A 21,601-nucleotide genomic window follows, 5' to 3' on the forward strand; every position below is an offset into this window, starting at 1 on the left:
CCCGCAAGTTCAGGCCTTCCCAAGATGGGTAGGGAGGAGGCTGCGAAAAGGACCCAGCCTTCCAGGCTGGTCACCCTGGGCCAGGGCAGTGAGGGTGTGAACTAAGTATAATGCTGCAAGCTCCCAAGCCCTACCCGATCCCCAAAGTGTTTATTTCCACCTGCATTTAAAAAAAATAATAACATTCAGTGGTTTATTTGTTATTGCAAAAGCAGTTCATGCTCAGTGTCCTAAAGGGGTGCTTTGAATTTTGTTTACTTTGCTGCATGTTTCACAATGTCCTGAACTTGGGGTAAGGGGCTCCTGAATTCTCTGGGCAATGGAATAAACAAAGGAGTTCCAATGGCCTGTGAGACCTCCTCTCTGGGCCTCACTTTCCCCTGTCTGCACAACTGGGGGTCCTGGCCATCTCCTGAGTGTCTCTGAGCTCTAACCAGCTGGCTTTCCTTGGTGCTTAGGGCTGGCCTTCCTGCATCCCATCTCACTCACCCTCTAGTGCAGCTCTGGCCCCTCCATGAGGGACCCTCCCTGACTGCTCTGATCCTCACTGCTCTCTTCCCTCTGAGGCCAACACAGCTAGATCCCGCCATCTGGGGGCCTGGAGCTACACCAGGCTCTTGTCCATGTAGTGGAACCCTCTAACTTCCCACCAGCAAGCCCCCATTCTCTGGGGGCTCTGGCACCAGCAGTCAGCAAGACAGGTCTTATCCTCCCTATGCAATCATCATGGCTCAGCTCCCCAACCAGCCTGTGAGCTGGTGCCCCAGGCACCTTTGGGAATTTCTGTGGGTGTAAAGGAAAGGCCAGGCCAGCATTTACCACCCTGGTGTGCTGTGGGTCTGTCCCAGGTACAGGACTCAGCAACCAAAGGGTTGTGAAGTATTTTCCCCCTGCAGATCTGAATCTCACCTTCGATCATAAAATGAAAAGTTAGAGCTCAGTCACAAAAGCAAGTCGTTCGAGAATTAGCCAGGTCTTGACCGTACTATTTTGGAGGGGGAAGAGCTGAGGCAAAAAGCCTTCATCTCTGTCCCTTCAGTTGGGGATTCTGGGTACAGGGCTGACCAGGAAGCCAGGAGCGTTTCTCTGGCTCCAAGATGGAGGAGGAAGGAATTCAAGTTAATCTCTAAGAGCTCTGCAGTCCTGCCCTCCCAAATACCAACTGCCAAGCAGCAGCCCCACAGTCAGGACGAAAGGGCCATCGCAGCCCTTGCCTAAGGCCCTGAATCCACTGCAATGGGCCGGTGGCTGTGGCCCAAGTGTGGCAGCGGCAGAAACCCCCGCCCCAGGGAGAGGGCTGCAGATTTCAGAAGGGAAGATTTTGGCCTAGATCTAGTCCCACAATGAATCAGGATGTGCAGAGAGGCCCCACAGAAGCTTTTTCCCAGCCCCCATCTCATCAGAATCTGCCATGGGCTATTTTCCCAGGCACTACAGACGCTAAGAAGTAAGGTGACTTGTTTATGGTCCATGGTCTTATCTGTGCTAGAAGCTTCCCCTAGCAGTGGGGACAGCCTTGAGTGGGGGGAGAATGTTGGAAGGAAGGAGAAGGGGTGGGTTCATGGCACCAAGGGGGCTTGTATGTGCAGGGCTCGAAGAACCAAAGCCCCACTTAGAATAAGAAAAATAATTCCTAGTTCAAAGGGGTGCCTTCTACCCTGAGTGCTGCCCTCAAAGCTGGGTCCACCAGGGAGGCTCCTCAGGCCTGCTGGGGGCCGGGGACATGGAGAGGAAGGATGCAGGAGGATGATGCTTTTAAACTGCCTCCCACCCACCTCCTGCTTCAGCATCTTCCAAAACCGGGCTGAGAGGAGAAAGAAAAGAGGAGAGTAGCTCCCAAATTATAAAAACAAAAGACAAAGCTTGACCAGAAGGGGAAACCCTTTAAAATATCAGTAATAATAGAGCAGTGAACAAAAAGTAAAAACAGCAGAGCTGACAAAGAAAACCGCAGTTGTCAGCAGAGGCCCACCTGTGACCCGGAGGTGAAGCGATGTACTTTCACCGCTGCAGCATGGAGGCTGGCCTCTGGGCCGGGGGCTAGGACAAAACTCCCGCAGCTTCTGAGGGCCTGGACCTGTCCATCTGACATCCAAGAGAGGCTGGGAAAGAACTTGGCATGCTAGAGCCCCCACTCCCCAGTCTAAAGCCCCAGAGGGGCTCCGTGCCGCAGTAGACAAATAAGAACAGCTTCCCTGACCATTTCTGAGCAGTACTTCTGTGCCGAAGGAGGCCATGGGGGGCCTCCATCCACAAGGGGTTCCCTCTGCCCTCCCACCATTCTCACACAAGGACAGGGGAGACATCTCTGTGGGCTATGGAGCTACAGTTAATTTAAGAGCCTCAGAGACGGGGTTTGAGCTGTGTGACCTTGGGCGAGTCACTTCCTCTCTCTGGGCCACAGTTTCCTCATCTGTAAAATGGGGTTAAAAGAGCTACCTCTCAGGGTTGTTGTAAGGATCAGATGAGATAATAGAGGGGAAAGAGTTTTGTAAACAGTGAAGTACCATGTCTGGAGATATTCTGGAATCTAACACATATTTATTGGACTTCAGCTCTCTGCTAGGCCCTGGCTCAGTCCAGGGCACACAGTCATGAGCAAGAGAGAGGAGTCCAGCTGGGACAAGAGAAAGTAGGAGTGAGCAGGACACCTTGGGCCCATAGCCCTGCACCACCCAGAGAGGCTGTGTTCTTGCCCAGCTCCTGTCCCTTGTCCCTGGAGCTTGTCTGGTGTGGCATGGCTCCCTTGGCATTGTTATCCCCAAGGCAAACACTGCCAGCCCAAAACTCCAGCTACTTCCAAGACCATCCCCTCCACCCACCATGGAGATTACTCGGCTGAAGGAAGCAAGGCTGTAATTTGTCATCAAAGTCACCCAGCAATGTTTCCACAAATTAGTCAGATAAATCTCTCCCAGGCAGCAGCCACGAGAGGGGGCTTCCTGCCTGAGCAAGGTGGATGGGGGTGGGGGGACACCTCTGACCCCTTCCTGCCAACTCATCTGTTGTTACCCTGTTCTCGTTGGCACTCTACCTCCCTAGAGGGGCTGCAGACCTGTGGGGGACTGAGAATCTGCTGCTGCTGCTAAGTCGCTTCAGTCGTGTCCGACTCTGTGTGACCCCATAGACGGCAGCCCACCAGGCTCCCCCGTCCCTGGGATTCTCCAGGCAAGAACACTGGAGTGGGTTGCCATTTCCTTCCCCAAGGCATGAAAGTGAAAAGTGAAGTCGCTCAGCCGTGTCCGACTCTCTGCGACCCATGGACTGCAGCCCACCAGGCTCCTCTGTCCATGGGATTCTCCAGGCAAGAGTACTGGAGTGGGTTGCCATTGCCTTCTCCAGACTGAGAGTCAGACCCTCCTAAATTTAAACCTTCACTGTGCCTCCCACCAGCAGTGGGACCTTGAGCAAGGAACTTGACTTTCTCAGATTCACTTTCTACTAATAGTACTACTAATAGTAGTTTCAACCTCATTAGGTTGTTGTGGAGACTAAACAAAGTGAACGATATAAATACCCTTGGGGACTTCCCTGGCGGTCCAGTGGTTAAGACTCCACAAGTGCAGGGGGCATAGGTTCAATCCCTGGTTGGGGAACTAAGATCCTGCATGGTGCAGGGTGTGGCCAAGTAAAGAAAATCAGAAGTCACTGATACCTTAAAAAAAAAAAAACTTGCATGGTAATAGGCTAGGCATAGATGAGTTTATCGATTAATTTTTATCTATTTAACAAATATTTGCATGGTACTTACTATGGACCACAAATAAACACTCACTTAATCATCACAAGAACCCAGTGAAGTAAGTGTTATTGTCTTTTTGTCTTACAAAGAAAACTGAAGCACAGAGCGGTTAAGTGACTGGTCCAAAGTCATACAGCTACCAAGTGGCAGAACTGATATTGAAACTCAGGCTCTCTGCTCTCCTGCTCTTTCCCATCTTTCTCCTTAGCTGCTAGTTTTAGAAGTTGAAGCAAGCTGGGGGAGGCTGATTTAAGAATAAGCCCCCTCCCACCACCAATCTCTGTCCCCCCTGACCCCAGCAGGCCTAAGGTGGGTGCCTAGGCACAGAAAGGATACATTATGTCAGCAGCTACACTGAGTCGCTACCTCTGGAAGGTGACATTGTGGTTATTAACCCCCTTGAGATCAGCCTTTTAGAACAGTACCCTTTCCTCTCCAGCCTCCAGGCCCAGGTTAGAGTCAGAGGTATCCACGCTTTTGCCCTCACTCTTAGACACCTGCTGTGGACTCAGATGAGCCAGCAAAGGACAGACCCACTCAGGAAGTACAAGAGACTGTCCACAGCTTTGGAGGGGCCTCAGGGGTAGAAACCTGCTCAGTGGCTCCCCTCCCTTGGAAGCCCCCAGCCTCTGCTCACACACCTCTGGTGACAGGGAGCTCGCTGCCTCTTGTTGGTGGCCTGGGCAGGCCATGGTTGGCCAGCTCTGCCTGGTAGATGTGCTTCCTCAAGCCGAGATGAAATCTCTCCGTGTAATTTCCTCCCATTAGTCCAGTCTCTGCCCTCGGGCCCCACAGGCCAGCTGGCTCCCTCCGGCCTGCAGACATCTGGAAATGGCCATCTCTTGGCATGAGGAGTTCCCACTCAGGCTGAACACTCGGTGGCCTCGGCCTGGTCTCAGAAGATAGGGTTCCTGGTGCCTTCCCCACTCTGGTCCCCACTCCTCACCCGTGACTAGCAGGACTGCAGGCTGGCCAGGATAGTCTCTGTGAAGCACTTCAAAGAGCTGGGCCTGAGCGCAGCCCTGCTGGCTAGGAGCAACAATAATAATTGAAACTGGTCGCCACTTAGCAAGAACCTACTCCACACTTGACACTGTGCCAAGGACTTTACAAGCAAGAACTCATCTTCCCAGCTCTTGAGACAATATTATTATTTTAAATATTTTTAAATTTTTATGTATTTATTTAGCTGCACAGGGTCTTAGTTGCAGCTTGCAAACTCTTACTTGCAACAGGTGGGATCCAGGTCCCTGCCCGACCAGGCATCGAAACCCCAGGCCCCTGTACTGGAAGCACAGCGTCTTAGCCACTGGACCACCAGGGAAGTCCTAGACTACACTATTAAAGCTCCCTCTTAACAGATGAGGAACCAAAGGCTCCTAGAAGGAGGTGACTCGCCCAAGGTCCCTCCCACAGTGCATAGGTGGAGAAGCCCTAGTTCACACACAGGCTGTGAGCTCCAAGCCCTGCTCTTGACCACCAGACAACGCAGGCTGTAGTCAAAGATCAGGAGGACTCATTCACAGGAAACAGAGACCGAACAGCTCAGGAGCAGTTGAGGGGCTCCAATTCTAAAAGCAATGAGAATCTTGCTTTTGGATAGGAGAGAGATCCCTGTGGAGCCAAGTAGCCAAGAAGGCTTCCTGGATGAGAGAGAGACCAGAGATGAACCTTGTAAAAGCACAGCCTCTCAGATGCTAACAAACCAATGGAAACAGCCCCGGGAGTTTGAGCAACCGAGTTGGGTTGGACTTTTACACAACAGCCCCATCCTATGGTCAGCAGGCATTTATTAGATGCCACAGTATGCTTGGTCACGTTAGTGCTCAGCAAGGACACAGATGAAAGTTCTATGATCCCAAGAAGCGGAGAACCCAGTAGGGCTCGAGTGAAGCCTGGTTAAAGCTGTGAAGACCAATTTGAAGTGCAAGTGTTGCTAATTTCCTCCACATCAGGGACAAAATTGGAATGTGTGTTGGATAAGGAGTGCCCATCCCTGCCTCCTAAAACCGGAGATAAGAGCATTCCCCAAAAGACTTTCAGGGGAGCCATGTTCTTTGGAAAATCATACATATGTGGAAAAATAGTTTTATGGTCAAATAAACTTGGAAGGCACTTAACCAAAGGGGGCTAGACAGGAGTTCTCTGGTGCAGGACTTCTCAGAATCTTTACTGGCCATGTACATTGGGACTGGCAGTGACTCCAGGATCCGATAAAGATCTGCTTTAATCCCCTCTGCCTTCCACGTCCTGTTTCTCCACCCCTACCTCTAGCTGCTGGAAAAGAGGGGGTATTCCACATGGGGCACGGAGCCAGGAAAGCCTTGAGGCCCAGTACAAGATGGTGGATTGTGCACCCAGGAGGTAGTCTGTCCTAGGATGTGGGCAAACAGGGAAAGCCAGTGTCTGGAGAGGGGGTTCTTGGGAGAAATTGTCCCAGTTGGTAGAGGGGAGGGATGAGGAGACTCTAGAGAGGACTGTAGGAACTAGGCTACGAAGATGTACCATGCTGAGCAAGGCTCAACAGATAACCAAACTCTCCCCCAAGATCCTGGCTCACCTAGGCCCCAGAGACCCTATGGGGTCAAACTTCATCACAACCCAGAGTGTGGGCTACTGCCCTACCTCCTAAATTCTACTTGCCTCCTGGACTGACCTTCTTCCTCCAGGAAGCCCTTCCCGTCTACCATACCACGCATATAACAGTCATGTTTCCAAACGCCTGACTCCTGGGAACTCTAGTGCCCTGATGTCCCCCACAAGATGACAAGTTCCTTGAAAGCAGGTATTGGGCTTGCTACTTTCTCCCTGAATTCTAAGTGATCACCACTGTGAATGATTCACCCATCCATCTATCCATCTAGTCACACATCCATCCAGCAAGTAAGTCATCCATCTACAAATTTCTGAGCATTGCAGTTGGCCAGCTCTGTGTCAGACCCTAGCGATAAGCAGCAAAGCCTTGACATCCCTGTCTCAAAAAGAGACATCGAATGGTACTGTCCTAGTAACACATTCATATGTCAGTATGTCCAGGGTTGTTCCCACACCCCAGACAGGAGCAAATGTGGACACACTCCTCTGTGAAGCTGAAGGTGTGTCTTCCATGGACCCTGGGCCCACTTCCTGTGGCATTTCTGGTGCCTCTTGTCTCTCACCTCTGGACTCATTGCCGGAGGCTCCTCACTGCATCCCTGAAACTAGGTAAGGAGTCCTGGGCCTGGAGAAGGCAGTTCACCCAGCAGTCCAGTGGTGGAGCAGGATTTGGGACCCAGCCACCTGCCACTGAGCTCTTCGGAGATCAGTGCATCCTGGTGGCACACAGGGTGCTTGGCACACCGTGCTTGGCACACAGCAGCCACTCCCAGCTTGCCTTTGCTGCTGACACCCTAGTGCCTGTGACTGCAGACCCCTTCAAGTGGAAACCCAGGGCTATTTATTCCTGCAGGTGGGTGGGTGAGTGGATTCCAGCCGCATTGACTGAGAACAATAGCTGGCCCATATATGGTAAATTAGTCCTGGGAAATTGTCCTAGGAGCCCTCGAAACTTGTGGGGCAGCTCTCTTTATACTCTCACCACCACAGCCCCTCAAGCCAATTTGGTCAAACTTCCTTGGGTTATCATCAGGGAAAGTTAACATGGAGCTTCATTATTAAATTTCTACTTTAAAAGTAATTCTTGGCCCTGGTGGTCCAGTGGCTAAGACTCTGAGCTCCCAGTGCAGGGGTCTTGGGTTTGATCTCTGTTCAGGGAACTAGATCCCACATGCTGCAACTAAGACCCCGCACAGCCAAATAAATAAAATATTTTTTTTAAGTAATTCTTGGTTATTCTATTCATGGGGGGGTGCAGTTTAGGGGAGAACACACAGAAGATTATAAAGCAAACCCTCTTGCTTCATTTTATTATTATTTTCTAAACATTTACTTATTTTTATTTTTTTATTTGACTGTACCGGGTCTTAGTTGCGGCACACAGCATCTTTTAGTTGTGACAGGCCAGATCTAGTTCCTTGACCAGGAAATTGAACCCAGAGCCCCTGCATTGGGAGCAAGGAGTCTTAGCCACTGGATCACCAGGGAAGTCCCCTCTTGCTTTATTTTAAAGGCAGCTGCCAGAGCTGTTGCCTCCAGCAACCGTGTATCTTTACCATTCTGCAGGCCACAACCTCCCACATGTACACACACAGACACACATGCACAGACATGCAGTGAAACTACACAGAGTTTTCAGAGAGCAAACTGTGTTTCTAGTAACAAACCACAGTCTGCCTCTAGGATGTGTGACCAGGCTTTGCCCTGAGAAAGAAAGCTCCACGGGAAGCGTTCCTGCCTAGAGCCAGCAGCCCAGCCTCCAGGCAGTATTCAGCAAGCCCTAACAGGATGCCAGGCGGCTGGTGGGCAGGAAGAGACCCACTCTGAACCTCTCCTCATTGTAATTTACCAAATCCATCTGGGGCTCCTTTGAGCTTTTTTCTGGAAACGCCACATCTCAAGGGTCTCCCTGTTAGAAAAGGTCAGAGAGTTCATGTGATCCTTTCATGTTAAAGCAACTTGAAAGAAAAGGAAAGGAAATGTATATTTTCAGCCTTATAGTTGTGATTAAGTGGGCTTGGGCTATGAGAACATTTAGATGATTTACATGACGTTACATGAAGAGCCAATTAGCCTAACAACTTCCGAAAAATATCTAGCTCAAGAGCAGCCATTTATTAGAGCGCTTGGAATGTGCTGGGTGTCATGCTAAGCTTTTTCCTAGGAAACATGAGTCATCTCAACCTCGCTCCCACAGAGCAAGGTAGGTTCAGGGTGATACCCATTTTACCCATGAGGAAGCTGAGGCTCAGAGAGGGTCAGTGATTTGTCTGGGGTCCCCCAGCTAACAAATGACAGGGCAGGGATAGAAACCAGGTCTGTCTAAATTCAAACCCAGAGCTCTTGTTCCATCCCTCAACTCTTAAGAGCTCTGACTTTGTCCTGCATTCAGATTCTGATGACAGCACAGTCCACCATGTTCATTAGCGTGAAGATGAAGCCTCGTTAAAATCCTGGGCTGCAGGAATCCAGAAGATTCTGGGGCCTCCCTGCAGCTGACCTTGGTCCCCAAACTCCCTGGTTACCTTCAGGGGAGCAGCCACAGATTCTACTCACCACCCCTTAGAAATACCCCAGAGCCTACCATCTCTGTTTGGGATCTGAATCAGTGCCCAGAGCAGGTGTCTAGAGTGGGATGAGAGATGGCACATCATGGGAGAGATGGTACAGGCAAAGGTCCATCTGACTCAAGGGAGATGAGACTGGTTGGGCCCTCTCAGCCAGCAAATGGCTTGAACTACTTTATACAGACCGGTCAGGAAGTGTCCCCAATCCTTCGGGTGGCCCCTGTATGCAACGTGAGCCACCCAGAAAGCTGAGATTCTATTAATGACAGTTCTTTCTTTTTTAGAAAAAAATTTATTTGGCTGGGCCAAGTCAGTTGTAGCATAAAATCTTCAATCTTTAGCTGAGGCATGCAAACCCTTACTTGTAGCATGTGGGATCTAGTTCCCTAATCAGGAATCGAACCCAGGCCCCCACATTGGGAGCGTGGAGTCTTAGCCACTGGGGAAGTCCCCAGTGACAGCTCATTCATCCCCATTTATCTTCAAAGATCACAAAGCAGATAAGAACCCTCTGGAATTTTAGAAGTCATAATGAAACACTAGAATGCGGTAGTTAGGGGAGCTCAGAAGTTAGACTGCCAGGGTTCAGAATACTAATACTCTTACTTCTAAGCTGTGAGACCTGGGATAACTTACTTAAACTCTCTGAGGCTTAGTTTCCTCATCCATAAATGGGGATAACTGTCCCTATGTTATAGAATTGGTATGGTGATTAAAAGAGATAATGTGTGTGGAGCTCTTGACCTGATGCCTGGCACATAGTAATCAGTCAGTACTATGACATCTCTGTGTGGATGATGCTGCTGGAATCAGTGCTGACCAGACAAGGGGCTGCTGCACAGGTGGTCTGTCTTACGGGGACAAGCCCGAATATCTTTTCCTCTCTCCTTCCCTAAGCCTTACAGAGCTTTCCAGGCCCAGATGAAGTATGTCCATCTCCTTCAGGAAGCCAGCCTGACCAGTCCAGCCACATTGATCTCCCCATATCTGCGCTCCTTCTGCCCATCATCAGAATAGATTAATGAAGTAACAAACTCAGCTCTAGTAATTTTTCAGCTTCTCTAGCAGTCAATGCCTCCTGGAGGGCAGGTCCCCTCCTTGACCCCTCCCTTCGCCACAGCCTGAGTCCAGGGTTAGGTACAGGATAGATGCTCCCTCAGTACACCTTCAAGCTGATTCCAGTGTGGCTGTGGAAGTCTGAGCCTCAATCTCTCTCTCCCTACCTTACCCTATCTCACACCTTTTTCTCCCTACTCACCTACCCGCTCCCTTGTTCCACCCAACAGAGCAAGAGGTTGGGGCCATCACCCCACAGCACAGCAGTTCCCAGATGGTGGGATTTCACAGCCCTGTAAAATGTCCAAAGAAATTTGGGGTGGGACAGGGAATAGAAAGTGGCCAAGTTTTTCTTTTGATAAATAAAAATATTTTAAAAATCAATTCTTACCATCATTTTAGTAAAGAAAGGCTGTTTTCACACCAATAGAATAGAAAGCTCATAAGCTCTGACTAAAGGCTAATACTTTAAGCTGAAAAAAAATTTACCCTTATTGGGAAAAACAAACCAGCCACTTCACTGTTGCCCTGACTTCTCTCCTTTCTCCATGGAGAAATCTTCAATCCCCACTGGTCTACGTCCGCTGAGACCGCATGGGTTTGCAGACCTTTGTGCCAGAGGAGGCTCCTGCCAAGCTGGGGCCACCCGAAAACGGAGGAGGACCTCCAAAGCTTTTGGGTTGGGCAGATTTATACTCCCATTCAGCTTCCCAGAGGAAGCTCAGTCAAAGGTCAGACCCAGCGACCTCAGGGGCAGAGGAGGTGGGGGAAGCTGCGAGCCCCTCCTCCAGTACCTTCTCCCCTCCCAACTGGGCTGAGTTAGGCTGAAGCAACCCCCGCCCCCAACACACACTCTAGAGGGGATGAGTGAGCTCACACACACACACACACACACACACACACACACTGTCTCTCGCTCTCGCTCTCTCTCTCTCTCTCTAGAGGGGATGAGTGAGATTGAGCAGACAGCTCACACCCAAAATAGGAGTCTGGGGAAACCTAATGGGCAGGGTCGTCCCACATCTCCATCACCAAACTGAGTACTAGTGCCCAAAAGCCCCCCTACTCCACCCGCAGCAACAGGAAGGGAGGAAAAATGGGCACTCTAGCCCCGAAGTGAGGGGCCGAGGCGCCCCGCTGGGCGGGTGCAGATAGGATCTGAACGCAGAGAAGGGCGGCTCTTTGATCCGCAGCCAGCCCGGCTGGGCCTGAACACGCAGGGGCGGCTCGGCCCTCTTCCGGCCAGGCTTTGCGCCGCTGCAGGAGTCCTCTGGGACTCTGAACCGGACAAGCGTCTAAGACGCTCTCTCCTCCCAAATACCCTCTGCACCGGTTGTTTTCGGGAGACGTGGTAAGGTCAACACTGAATCCCGCACGGAAACCTGCCGGGTCTGCGGTTTACTGCACCGCGATTCTAAAGGGCCTGTATCTTGCCTAGATACAGTGGCTGAGCTGAAGTCAAGTGTGCTGAGGAGGCCCGCATGGACATGACCCAAGGGGCCCGGTAGTTCAGATGGAAGTTGGCTCACGTTCCGGCGCTCCTCTGCGTATAGACCCTGAAGCCTAGATCTTTTGAGGGCCGGCCTGCGCCAGTCTCGGAGTCAATGGACTCTCCGCGAATGACACTTCCCGGTTAAGTTGCTTGGGACCGCCAACCCCTCATCACAATCCGGCAGCCCACGGAGCTGCCCAAAGCCTCGCCTTCCGGGCCGGGCCACAGGTTCCGGACATGGAACTCAGTTGGACGAGTTGTTGTAGGGGGTGGGGGGTGGGTCGGGTCTGGAGGATTGGCATGGGCCCTGGAGGGATACTTCTTTCTTGCCCTCTTGGCTGCGTTCGCGCCTCTGAGCCGCCACGTGGCTGAGAGGCCCGTCACAGTTATGCGATGTATGAGTCCCTCATATAAGAGGCACTCAATAAATGTGTGAGAGAGTATACTGCCTGCGCTGGCGCTGTGTGAGGGCAACCTGGAAGGAGGTCCCAGATTGGCAGAGGGGCTGGAAGATGCACCCAGAGAATGGAGTTTTGAGGAGTCCTAACTCTGCCGGCCCGGTGTTCGAGCATAGCCTCGAGCAGCCCCTAAGCTCAAGGAAGACCCCAGTTCCAAGCCCAGGACACACTATACTGAGCCCAGGTACACACACTGTTTACAACTTGGCTCCCTATCCAAGGCACTCCCAAACCCCAAAGGCCTAGGGGACCAGAGCACTACACAGCTGAGGAAGAAACCTGGGCGCAGGAAGGGAATCCCTGGTTGTAGGTGAGGAATCGGGGTTAAGAACCCCCTTTAGATTCCCCGCATTTCAGGAGAAGGGTGATGCTTTTCAGGCTCCTCCGACGCACCATTCGATTTACTCATGGGAGAGCTAGCCCTTTAAGACTACGCCCACTGGGCGCGTCCTGGCCTCTCCCAGGAGAGGAGGGGCGGGGGCACTTTGGTCCCGCCCCCGACCGGGCCCGCCCCCCGGCGTCCCCGCCCCGCCCCCGGCACTCCGCCGGCGGCGCCTTTGATGTTCTGACCCGCCAGCTCCCGGAGCCTCTCAACCCCGCGCCCGCGCCCCGCGCCCGGCGCCCGCAGCCCGCCCAGGCGGAGTCAGCCCGCGCTCCGCCCGCTGCGATCCGGGCTCGGAGGTCCGGTCTCCGGGCTCGCCGCCTCCCGGGCCGGCTCCGCGCCCCGCACCCCCGAGCCCCGCGCCCCCGCAGGCTGAGCGCACCATGCCGCAGCTGGACTCGGGCGGGGGTGGCGCGGGCGGCGGCGACGACCTCGGCGCGCCGGATGAGCTGCTGGCCTTCCAGGACGAGGGCGAGGAGCAGGACGACAAGAGCCGCGACAGCGCCGCGGGCCCCGAGCGCGACCTGGCTGAGCTCAAGTCGTCGCTCGTCAATGAGTCTGAGGGCGCGGCCGGCGACGCGGGGGTCCCGGGGGCGGGCGCCGGTGCCCGTGGCGAGGCCGAGGTCGGGGCGGAGGTGAGCGCTGGCCCGCGCCCCGTTGCTCCTAAGAAGCCGCGTCGCTCCATCGCCCCTGGCGCTCGGCTCGCGCTGCCCCGCCCCTCCCTCCCGCGGCTCTCAGGGGTCCCCATCCCTCAGACCCCTCCCGGGCCCGGGGCCCCGAGCCCCGAGCTTTCCCAGCCCTCTCAAGGCCCCTTTGGATCTCCCCGCAGGCTCTCGGGCGGGAACACACTTCGCAGAGACTTTTCCCCGACAAACTTCCAGAGTCTCTGGAAGACGGTGAGTTTCTGCCCGGCCCAGCTCCCCTCCTCCCGCTAAGGCCCGGCCTCGGTGGGAGAGCCGGGCCGCCGAGTACGGGAGGGAGCCGAGGGGGTGCCTCCCTCCGCCCCCCACGGCAGCTCGAGGAGGCGGTAAAACCGAGGGGGTGGGGGAGTGGGGGGCGGGTTTCCCGGGCGCCGCCAGGCTCGAGTCACTTCCGGTGCCCTGACCTTTATAGGAGTAAACAGACCCCCGCCATCTCCGCCTCCCCTCCTGTCCAGGTGACTTGACTAATCCCCCGTCTTGAGGAGGAAGCGCTGGCCAAGATTCCTTGGCCGGAGGGCAGAGTTGGGGTCGAGGAAGGGAGGCCCGAACTCGGGGTCCTTCGTCAAACCTTGGCACTGCGGGGACCCCCCCGCCCCAGCCCTTCAAGTCAGGAACTTGAAGGGGACCCCTTGGCAATTCTGATCTTCTCTCCATCGAGCAGACAGCCTTCAGCCCCAGCCGCCCCGGGCTGGCGCTTCTGACCAGCTGTGGTTTTTCCAGGCCTGAAGGCCCCGGAGTGCACCAGCGGCATGTACAAAGACACCGTCTACTCCGCCTTCAATCTGCTCATGCACTACCCGCCCCCCTCGGGAGCAGGGCAGCACCCCCAGCCGCAGCCCCCGCTGGTAAGTGGCCCCAGCAGCCCATCCCGCCTTGTGCCTGCTACCTCCTTCATCAGGTATGTGAGGCATGGGCAAGAAGTGACTTTTACCTAGAACAAAATAGATACAGGAGAACGCTGTTCTCGTCCTTTTCCCCATACACACCCAGTGGGATCTGAACCAGAAAGAGATCGTTCCTGAAGGAAAGAGGACAGCCGCAAGCACCCCCACTTACCTCCAGCGGTTGGCTTTTGTCTTCCCAGCTTGGTCACTAGCAGGTGCTGGCTCTGTCTTGGAGCTTGGTGATGCTGGGGTGGCATCTTCTTGAAGAACTTTTAAGCTGAGATCACCCACCCCTCCTCAGGGTGGTGTAAGTGGCATGGAGTTTTGAGTTTTGCTGTTAGCCTTCTCCCACTAAGTCCCAAGGTGGGGGGAATGGGTAGAAAAGCTGGGCTGCTTCAGGTCTTCTGGTTGTACAGGAGAAACATCTCCTACTCGTTCTGTCCTTGTTGGCATGAATGTGGCCTTCCCAGAGAAAGAACCCGACCACAATGTGGGGAAATTAGGTTTTTAAGAAGCTGGCTTGGTCTCAAATGCACCAGGAAGGGCTTGCAAAGGTGTTTCAAATCAGTAGTGTCAGTTAGGGGCCTGTTTAATCAATTTGCAAATACTCAGTGCTTTGAGAAGACTGCAAGATCATTACAAACCGTGCTTTTCTGCCCATTGGTGCAGATGACCTAAAGTGTGAAGAGCCTTTTCTGAGTGCTTCGGGGCAGCAGTAAAGCTGTGCTTAACGATAAACTCAGATTAGAGTTCCAGACTGCTCAGCTGGCCCAAGTCAGGGGTGAGATTAGAGCTTCGAGAATACATTGAAAGGGCCCTGGGGTCTGTGGTGGGTGGGTGTTGGGTGCAAACATAGACCCTCGTGCAGGTCAGGCCAGCAGGGGGAAGCTCATATGCTAGTGGTGGGGGGTCACCCGTCACCCAGAGGGTGGAGAGTGACTGCCAGGCTCTTTCCGATCAAGAGCGAGGAGGGTAGGTTCTGAAAGCAGTTTCATGCTGAAGCTGGTGGGGCGTGAAAAAGTAGACTGGGGCTTCTCTCCAGAAACCCAAGATGGAAAACCTGGTAAACAGCTGACTGGAAATAAGCTCCTTGCCCTTTGGACCCCCGTTCCTTCATCTGTAAAGGAACACGTTGGTTGGTTGAGTGGTCTGTCGCTTTCTGGCTCCTGTCTGTGAGGTATTTGCTTCCTTCCAAGTCTGTGGGGGAAGGGGCTTGCTTGCCTTCCGACCTTGCCACCTGACACAGTAGCTCTCTCCCCAGAGACCTCTACCTTCCATGAGCCTGCTATTAACAAATATACTTTGGGGGCTCCCTACAAGGTATAAACTCTTAGACTTGGGCCCAGGTGGTGGGACATAACCCACCACTGCCTAAACACCAGTAGCTGAGTTGCTGACGGGAGGCTGGGGTTGCTGATAATCAAAACTAAAGAAAAGGCTCAAAACAGACCTCGCAGGCAGGTTCCCTCCAGCGTCTTGTGATGCCACAGAGGTGCAGGGAAAAGGCGGTGTTTCTGAGTTCCTTTCACAGTCTGGGCAAGTGGTAGGGGAGTGCCCAGAGTGGGAGTGCCTTGTTCTCCACAAGGGTGTGGTGATGGAACCATTTGGTGTCCTTTAGCTTATACTGGTCAGAGTGTCGCAGATGGCCGGCTGCCTCCAGCAGTCAGGACTCAGGGGGGAGCGGGGGCTGGAACAGGCACACCACCACTCCCCTTGCCTGGATCAGCTATCTTTTAAACTTTGAGATCCTTCTCAAGCTGCAGCAGATGCGTTTCTGTGCGTCACACTCTCTCTTATAGGGGCGAATCCTTTTGTCCTCCTCCCCAGCCTGCCGTTGCCTCCCACAGCCTGGCTTCTGGGCTCACAGGAAGAGGGCAGGCTCTGGAGCTGACTTTCTGTGCCCTGGCATTGGCTGCTCCGTAGGGCTGGAGACAAGAACAGAGGCACAGGAGGGCCTGCACTGGGGAGACGCTGGGTGAGGAAGATGTACGTGAATATGGGGGGCCCTCCTTTAAGCAAACCTGTTACAAAGGAACAGCTAGAAGAGTAGTAGGTGTTTGTGTTACTAGAAGAGTTATGTGGACATTTAAAATATGGTGAGCTTTTAAAAGGCAAAATTAATTGACCCTGTGTTTTGGGAACCCATTTATCATGTGATTCAAGGTTCCTGTGTCTAGAATGAGGAAAGATACTCTTACAGTGGGTTAGGAGCCCCTTGTGAGGTCCTCAGGAAGGATTGCCTTTGGAGGTTTTTTCCCCCAATGCTGTGTTTTCCTGAGGCCATCTTCAGGGAACAGAGGACACGCTGCCCAGCCCCTGCCCATGGGCTTTGGAACTAGGCCCCTCTTGCTCTTTGCCCTCTCTGAGAGAATCAACTGGTCAACAATTGTGCTGGGGAGCTTAAGGCCGATCGCTTGACCTTCCCTGACAGTAGGGAAAACCCATGCCAGGGACCTCCTCTGCCCTTGTCTGGATGGAACGCCCATGTGGCTACTACGCTGGATACCTCAAAGTAGGCAGACTGGAATCTTGTCAGGAGCTACCAGAGGGGTGTAGAGGGAGATTTTTCTTCTTTTTGGTACTTGGCTCCTCGCAAACTCTGTTTTTGGAAGTGGAAATTAGGTCAAAGTTAATTTCACAGCTAATGTCTTTCAGGAGCCTCATGTAGGTTTGCAGACAAACCTAGCCCCGTAGCCACTGCTTGTTTTGTTTTGTTTGCTCCGCTCTGGGATTGTAGTGGGGAGGGCAATGACCTGGTCCTGGGCCAGACTTTAAGGGATTTCTGGGATGAGTGAGGCATCACTCCTTAGGGAAACTCAGACTCTAGGATGTGCAGAACTGACAGTTTGGTGCAAATTCTCATCTCAGAAAGGATATGAGGCCTCATCACTCTTCTGGCCCCTTCCAGGGGCTCCGCTTGCTGTCTGTGGCCCAGAAGGCTGGTGGGCCTTTCACCATTTAGATGAAATGCCCAGAATAGGCAAATCCAGAGACAGAAAGTAGGGGAATGTTTGCTGGGGCTCAGGGAAGAAGAGAATAGGGAGTGACTGCTAATGGGTATGGGATTTCTTTTTGGGGTGATGAATATGTTCTGGAATTAGATCATGGGGATGGTTGCACAACCTTGTGAGCATATTAAAAGCCACTGAATTGTGTACTTTAAAATGGTCAATTTCAAGGTATGTAAATTACATCTCAATTCCCAAAAAAAGTAGTTGAGCTGAGCCTTTTGGCTCTTGCAGGGACTTGGGGCTGTTTCCCTGTGCCATCCTGGTGTCTGGGCATGCCCCGAGACCTCTGAGGTGGAGGTGCCCACTTGAAGCAGTGGATTCATGCTTGGGCTCCTGGCCATTGGGCTCACATTCTCTGACTCCAAGGTCTGAAGTCCAAGTGAGGATCGTGCAAGCGAGCCTGGGGGAGCAGGAGGTGAGGGTAATAGCAAGACTTGAGCAGAGGAAGGAAGTGCTGCTGACGCATGGCCAGCCTGTCCTGGGGAGCTCTGCAGAGATGCACCCACCCAGCCCTCCACACCCCTCAGAAGACAAGCATTGAGGCCTTGCGGGGGAGGGTTAGTGATGGTTGGTCACTAGCCCTGGTTGGGGTGAATGAGTTTGGCACCAGGCTGGGTACCAGATGGACCAGAAGCAGCCTCTCTGAGAGTGCCCAGCTGAGCGGAGGAGACAGATGAATAGACTTAGATCCCTGGCCAGAAGAGTCCTGTTACAAAAGGGCCAGCTGGCAGTGTCCTGGGCATACCTGGCCCCTCCTGAGCTGTGGGAGAGGGTCTGCTGAGCAGCTCCTTGAAGGAGTAGTCTGCCAAATAAAGACACCGGGGACTGGCAGGCATCTGGGCTCCTCTCCAGACATCCCAGATCATCTACTTCTCTATTGAATTTGCCACCCCCAAGCCCAAACTATCACCATCCCTCCCCTAGGAGGGCAGCCGCCTCTATAGTCCCTCTGACAGACCTGGGTCCCCACCCTAACCCTCACCCTCAATCCAGGATCCCCAAGGAGCTGAACAAAAGTCAGATCGCACCTCTTGCCCGATTAAACCCTGTAGAGGCTCCCATTGGTCTTGGAGTAAAATCTGAGCCACTCAGCACAGCCTTAGTGCCTAGGTGGCCAGCCCCTGCTGACCGCCCCTCCTCATCTGCACCACACTCTTCCTCTCTCCCTAAAAAGCAGCCCCCCAGTGCCCTGACAGGACACTGAGTTCTTTGTACCTCAAAACCTTCACACTCATTCCTTCAGCTTGGCATTCTCTTCAGCTCTTCACCTCACTGCCACTTTCTCATTTCCTCACCCAGGGCGTATTCAGATGTTACCTCTTCAGAGATACTTGGCTCTGACCATCCAAGTGGGGCCCTCCATCACACCCCGCCCCAGGCCTCAGCTGCCTTGCCCACCCTAGTAGCATTTCAGGCCAAGGAGGTTGGCACTGGTTTATGATGCAGTTGCCATGCTCAGGCCAGAGGTGGCCCATGTGTCAGAAATATCTTTGAGCCTTAGTTTCCTCCTCAGCACAACGAGAGTAGTAAGCCCTCCTCCCAGAGTTGGAGTGAGGACTAGAGGCAGGGGTATCAGGGACGTGCCCAGGAAGGTGCCAGTGTACGTGGGCTTGGGGGTCAGGATTTGGCCACAACTGATCCCTTTTCCTTTGCTGCCCTGGCCCCTCTGGGACCAGTGGTGGCTCAGTGGTACTAACTCTACTTTGGGCCACAGAGTTTGGGGTCTGAACGCTGGAGTGGGGACTTGGGTATATGGGCCCCTCCTCGATGCCTTCCTCACCCAGGGATTCTTGGGAGGAAAAGTGTGAATCCTGGGACCAGGCTGGGAGCCACAGCCACAGCCACTCATTCTGTCCTGAGAATCCTCTCCTACCACCCTAGAGATTTGTCTGAAAGAGGCCCCTCCTTCCCTAGCCATACAGAAGCCCTTTACATATGTTAGGGGCTGAAGCTATTTTGTAAGGGAAAAAAGGGGAAAGACCCTTGTGGCCATTAGCCTCTGAACCATTCCGAGCTCTTCTCACACGGTCCCCCTGTGCACAACCTCCTGTGTCTCGTCCCAGTGCTTCCAGGGTGTGGGGTGCACCCCGGGCAGTGCCCACGTGTGGCTTCTTTGCTTGTCTCCCCTCATGTTTATTATTCGCTTCTCCCTCATGTGACTTCTAGTTTTCACACGGGTTGCCTTCTTTACCAGTGGGAATGATGCTCACTGATTGTTTTCCTGGAGCAAAGTGTGAGAACTGTGGGCTCAAGAGGTAGGAAGGAATCGCGGCTTTGCTTCCCCATGGCCCCAGTTCACAGAGGGTTCCTGGCAGAGCCCAAGCCCAGCCCACATGGCGTTTCCCCTCTTTTGTTGTTCATTTTATAGGTTCGAGCTGGGCAGTGAGACTTAAAAGTAATTTTGACTTGGATTCCTTCCTGACTTGGAGGGCTGTGTGGTATTTGGAAAATCTGCAGCCCCCACACCCGCATACCCCTAGGGTGGAAACTTTCAGGGGGGCCTCCGTGATGCCTTTCAGGCCTAGGAAGTCACCCTGAAGGAGGCCCGCCCGTCCTGCAGACCTGCCCCACCTGCCATCTCGGCCGCAGCTTAGGACTGCCCATCCGTGCCTCCAGCTCAGGAGCAGAGGGAGGGGCTGACGGCGAGCCCTGTGTCGGCCGCTAGCACCCAGGTGTTCCTCCCCGGGCCTGAACAGGGTTTCCCGAACCATCTGTCACAGGCAGTAAACAGGGCTGTCCATACCAGCTCTGCCCACCTCCCCAGGTGCCCTGAGACTTAGATATGAGTGGGGTTGGAGTGGGAGGCGGGGTCTTGGTGGTCCCTTCTCATGGGCAGTTGGCAGCCCATGCCCTCCTGGGTCCTCTTGAGATCACTTCCCACCCCCTGTCCCCGCATGAAGGGAGGTTTAGCTGAGCTGTGAGAATGAGCTCTGGGGGCAGTGGTTTCAAGTCACACAACAGCTGAGGTCCGGGTGGAGCAGGGTGGGCACAGAGCCGCGTGGAGGGGCAGGGGGAGCAGCTGCGGTCCCAAAGCCATACAGTCACGCTCCCTCATGCCTTGTGACTGGCTGCTTCCTGCCACTGTGGACAAACAAGACTCCGGTGGAGGAAACAGGTGTTTTATCAGGTCACAGGGCTCCCCCTCCCCCATGGTACAGTGCATGGGTCCTGGGGTGCCAGCCCTCCTCTGCAGGTGGGGACAGCAGGTCGTGTCAGGGAAGGGACTTATCCATGGCCCCTTAGAGGAGTGGAGGTGGAAGGCCTGAGTTGGGAAGCTCTACCCTCAGACGCCTTACCTTCCACTCCTTGGCTGAGTGGCTCTGGGTAAGTTAACTCTTCTGGGCTTTATTGTCTCACCTAAAAACAAGGATAGTGAAGGTTCCTAGCTCCCTGGGTTGCTGTGGAATGGAACGAGCTGATGTATGTGGAGTTCTTGCCACACAGTAGGTGCCAGCCTGGGAGGGGTTGTTAACACTGTGGGGAATGGCCTTTGTAAAGGACGCCATGCCAGGAGGTGCAGTAACTACCCCTGAAGGGGGCTGGACTGAAGCCCCTGACGCTCTCCATCCTCAGCCCCTCAGCCGGCTCCCCTGGGGCAGAGCAAAGAGGACAGCTGTCCACCTGGCCAACCCGAGGGCTCTCAGCTGGTCAACGACGTGGTGCCCGCTATATCTAGAATCCTGGTCCAGACCCCTAACTGGTATTCACTGAGCCCCACCCCCCCGCTCCGGGTACTTGGCCTTGGCTCAGCACAGAGGGGACGGCTGCCTCTGCCCGCTCCAGGGCTCAGTTCTGGCAAGGCCGAGAGACTCTCCTGGGGGCTCAGTGCCGGCCGTGTTGGATAAAGCACGCTGAGGAGAGGGGCTGGTGGGGCAGCTAGGAAGGTTTCCTGGCAGGGGGCTGTTCTGGCAGGCCCAGAACCTGTGAAGGCGGGAGTGGGGGAACGCTCTAGGTTGGGGGACAGCTGGAACAGAGGAGGAGGGGCAGAAATGAGTATGTTCTTGGCCACTGGAAGGGCCCGCCAAAGCCCAGGGTCTGTGAGGCTGGAGAAGGGCCAGCATGGAAGGCCTAGCATGTGCCCAGGCGGTGCTGCTGCCACAGCCCAGGAGTTGGCAGCATGAAGGGCAGCATGGTGCCCACGGGAAATGGTCTGACTTGGACAGAGAGGGTAAGGCTGGCAGGCGGATGCTGGGAGGCACAGGGTGACTGGAGGAGGCGGGCAGGGCCAGGGAGGGGGTGGGCTTTGGGCAGGGGAGACCCGAGCAGGCTGGCACATGCCAGGAAGGAGTGCCTCAGAGGTGGAAGTTTCGTGTTACTTCATTGGACTCTCAGTCTGTCTCCAGGATCACGAGGCCAGGGCCTCGCCTCCTGTCCCTGAGGGGACTGAACCCCGGCCAGGGTTTGGAGAGCCCCCCTCATCAGCTCTGTCTCTAGCAGGACTCCAAGGCCCCAGGAGTCTGTGGAAGGTCTCTGAGAACCCAGGACATTATTATCTCCTTCCTTCAGGTAGTCTGCTGCCTCAGCTCACAGACCTGTGATACTTGGGGTTTGGACGTGGGTGCCACCTCCCTCCCCTTAAAGAGGAGTGGTCCTCATCAGCCTTGGCACATGTAGTCTCTAAGCTGCAGCCTGGAGGGTTTGTCTTGGTCAGAGGGTCCTGTAGGACATGGGGCTCCCATTCCCTGGGGGGAAAAGGGACTGTCCCTTACTGGA

At 54.1% G+C, this 21,601-nt stretch overlaps 1 protein-coding gene across 3 annotated transcripts in view; it reads left to right on the forward strand.

The window, feature by feature from the left end:
- The first annotated feature begins 12,467 nt into the window (after positions 1-12,467).
- Positions 12,468-21,601, forward strand: part of TCF7 (transcription factor 7) — a 31,772-nt gene continuing 22,638 nt past the window's right edge. For all 3 annotated transcript variants that reach the window (XM_070374343.1, XM_070374342.1, XM_070374345.1), the window contains exons 1-3: positions 12,468-12,927; positions 13,122-13,188; positions 13,714-13,838. In XM_070374343.1, coding sequence (XP_070230444.1) covers positions 12,676-12,927; positions 13,122-13,188; positions 13,714-13,838 — 444 coding nt within the window. In that variant the 5' untranslated portion in view covers positions 12,468-12,675. The remainder of the gene's footprint in view (positions 12,928-13,121; positions 13,189-13,713; positions 13,839-21,601) is intronic.

The sequence above is a fragment of the Bos mutus genome, chromosome 7 (assembly GCF_027580195.1).
Source record: "Bos mutus isolate GX-2022 chromosome 7, NWIPB_WYAK_1.1, whole genome shotgun sequence".
Lineage (NCBI taxonomy): Eukaryota > Metazoa > Chordata > Mammalia > Artiodactyla > Bovidae > Bos > Bos mutus.